General features: G+C 43.2%; 1 protein-coding gene across 1 annotated transcript; it reads right to left on the bottom strand.

Moving 5' to 3' along the window:
• Nucleotides 1-315: 315 nt before the first annotated feature.
• LOC111663539 (procollagen galactosyltransferase 2-like) lies at nucleotides 316-1,276 on the bottom strand (the record flags this gene model as incomplete). The annotated part of the gene is made up of 3 exons (XM_023417766.2): nucleotides 1,137-1,276; nucleotides 657-730; nucleotides 316-422 (listed from the first exon to the last, which is right to left on the bottom strand). Coding segments are annotated over exons 1-3 (293 nt in total), but the record flags the coding sequence as incomplete, so codon positions are not given.
• Nucleotides 1,277-1,839: the final 563 nt, after the last annotated feature.

Here is a 1,839-nt window from a genome sequence, read left to right as displayed (position 1 = left end):
ATAAGGCTGGAAAAAGGATTACGACATTGTCATCAGAGGATTAAAGCAAGCGCCGAGGAGGGAAAGTCAAACATTTCGCTGCAAACACCAAATCTCTGTTCAGACAGGATGTTTGAATATAGATGTCAGAAAAGCTGTGACAGAGGAGACAGAAGACTGAACGTTATCGCAGCTGACACTCAGGGAGCGGAGACAGAGTGCATCGGATGTTTGAGGTTGGAAAATGTCATTTTTATTGAGGAGATTAGTTCTGGGTTAAATCAACCCTCAGCTCACATCATTGAGCGCGTGCAGGATTGTGTGTTTGTGACCTACTTGCCGTCCACTGCGTCTGTCAGTGTCGCATGTAGACCCAGCGAGGACATTGTTTTCAACATCCTGGTTCTCCTGTCCAGCCGGCGCTTCAGGTTGATCAGGAGAATCTGAACAGAAAAAAATGGAGACATATTCATTTAAGATAAAATATGTTCTTATCTGACTTTTTAGTTCTGAGGAGAGGGCAAGGGCAAAGGATGGAGCAGAAGGAGACATAAGAAAAGGAAGCAAACTGGGACAAAAACAGGAAGTGAGAGTTGCTTCTAACAGTAAATAGACAGGGACACAGAAGTTGTTGAGCCCCTGTTGTTCCAGGCAGAGCCGGCACACTCATAACTCACTTCATCAAAGCCAATCTTGTCCTGCAGTGATGGCGAAGAGTACAGGTGCTCAGAGGGCTCGATGTCGTGGTCGACTGTTGAAAGAAAGAGGAAGGAGGCGAAAGGTTAAAACAGCAAAAACAGGATCAGAGAAATACTGAATTTCCCCTGGATTGTGGTGGTTTATTTAATTTTCTTTATATATAATCTGAGCTGAGAGAAGAGCAGTGAAGGAGGCCAAAGGGGGAGAGAAAATGAGAGGGAGGTGGGGGTTGGATAAACAAAGTGAGGGGGGAGGAGATGGAGGGACAGTACAAGCAAAGCAGGTTGACAGGATGCAATCAAGGAGTGTCATGGAGGTCAAGGAGAAGAAGAAACAAACATGAGAGGTAAAGTAATCAAGGAGTGACGGATAGTGGAGTCACAACAGCTGGAAAACGCGCGTGTCTGTGTGTGTGTGTTTGTGTGTGTGTCTGTGTGTGTGTGTGTGTGTTTACTCACTCAAAGCCTCTGTGATGGTGTGTATAAAACTCTCGCTTTCATCTTCCACATTTTGCTGTGCCTTGAGAGGGACAGGCAGGAAACCGTAGTGTTCTCTGTTACACACATACATCTGCACACCTGGGAACACACAACAGAATTAGAGAGAGTCATTAGAACAACACTGTACAAACATCTGCTAGCATTAGCTAATATTAGCTTCTATAAGCTATTGGGCTGTTGCAGAAACCTCCTGAGTGTGTTCAAATGAACAAAATTGCATCTTATTTTCTTATGAATTCAATTTGTTTGCTTGTTTGATCCCTTTTGTCAGAAGTTGGATATTTCACTGTATAACAGCATGTATAATTTAACGCATTGTTGTTAGTGCTGAATCTAATGTGGGATGGAAGGAACTGTGTCTCTTCTCTTTGTATTTGTATATCTGTCTGACAGGATCAGAGAATTTGTGCAAATGCATTTGTGCAAATGTTTTTATGTGTTTACTGTTTACGGAGTTGGAGGACATATGCTGAACACACTTGCTGTCTATGAAGGTTTTATTGTGCCTGTTTGTTCCCAGTGGATGATTACCCGCATCACACACAAAAATGTAACAACACTGATATTGTTGCACACTTCCCAAGAATACACATGCACAGTCAAGATCCACACATGGCTCCATTTATCTCTGCACTCACTCATCTGCCGTAATCTGACACAT

This window comes from Seriola lalandi, unplaced genomic scaffold, assembly GCF_002814215.2.
Source record: "Seriola lalandi dorsalis isolate HSWRI2012SDOR001 ecotype SW California unplaced genomic scaffold, Sedor1 jcf7180002001044, whole genome shotgun sequence".
Lineage (NCBI taxonomy): Eukaryota > Metazoa > Chordata > Actinopteri > Carangiformes > Carangidae > Seriola > Seriola lalandi.
This window is presented reverse-complemented; position numbering and strand designations above follow the sequence as displayed.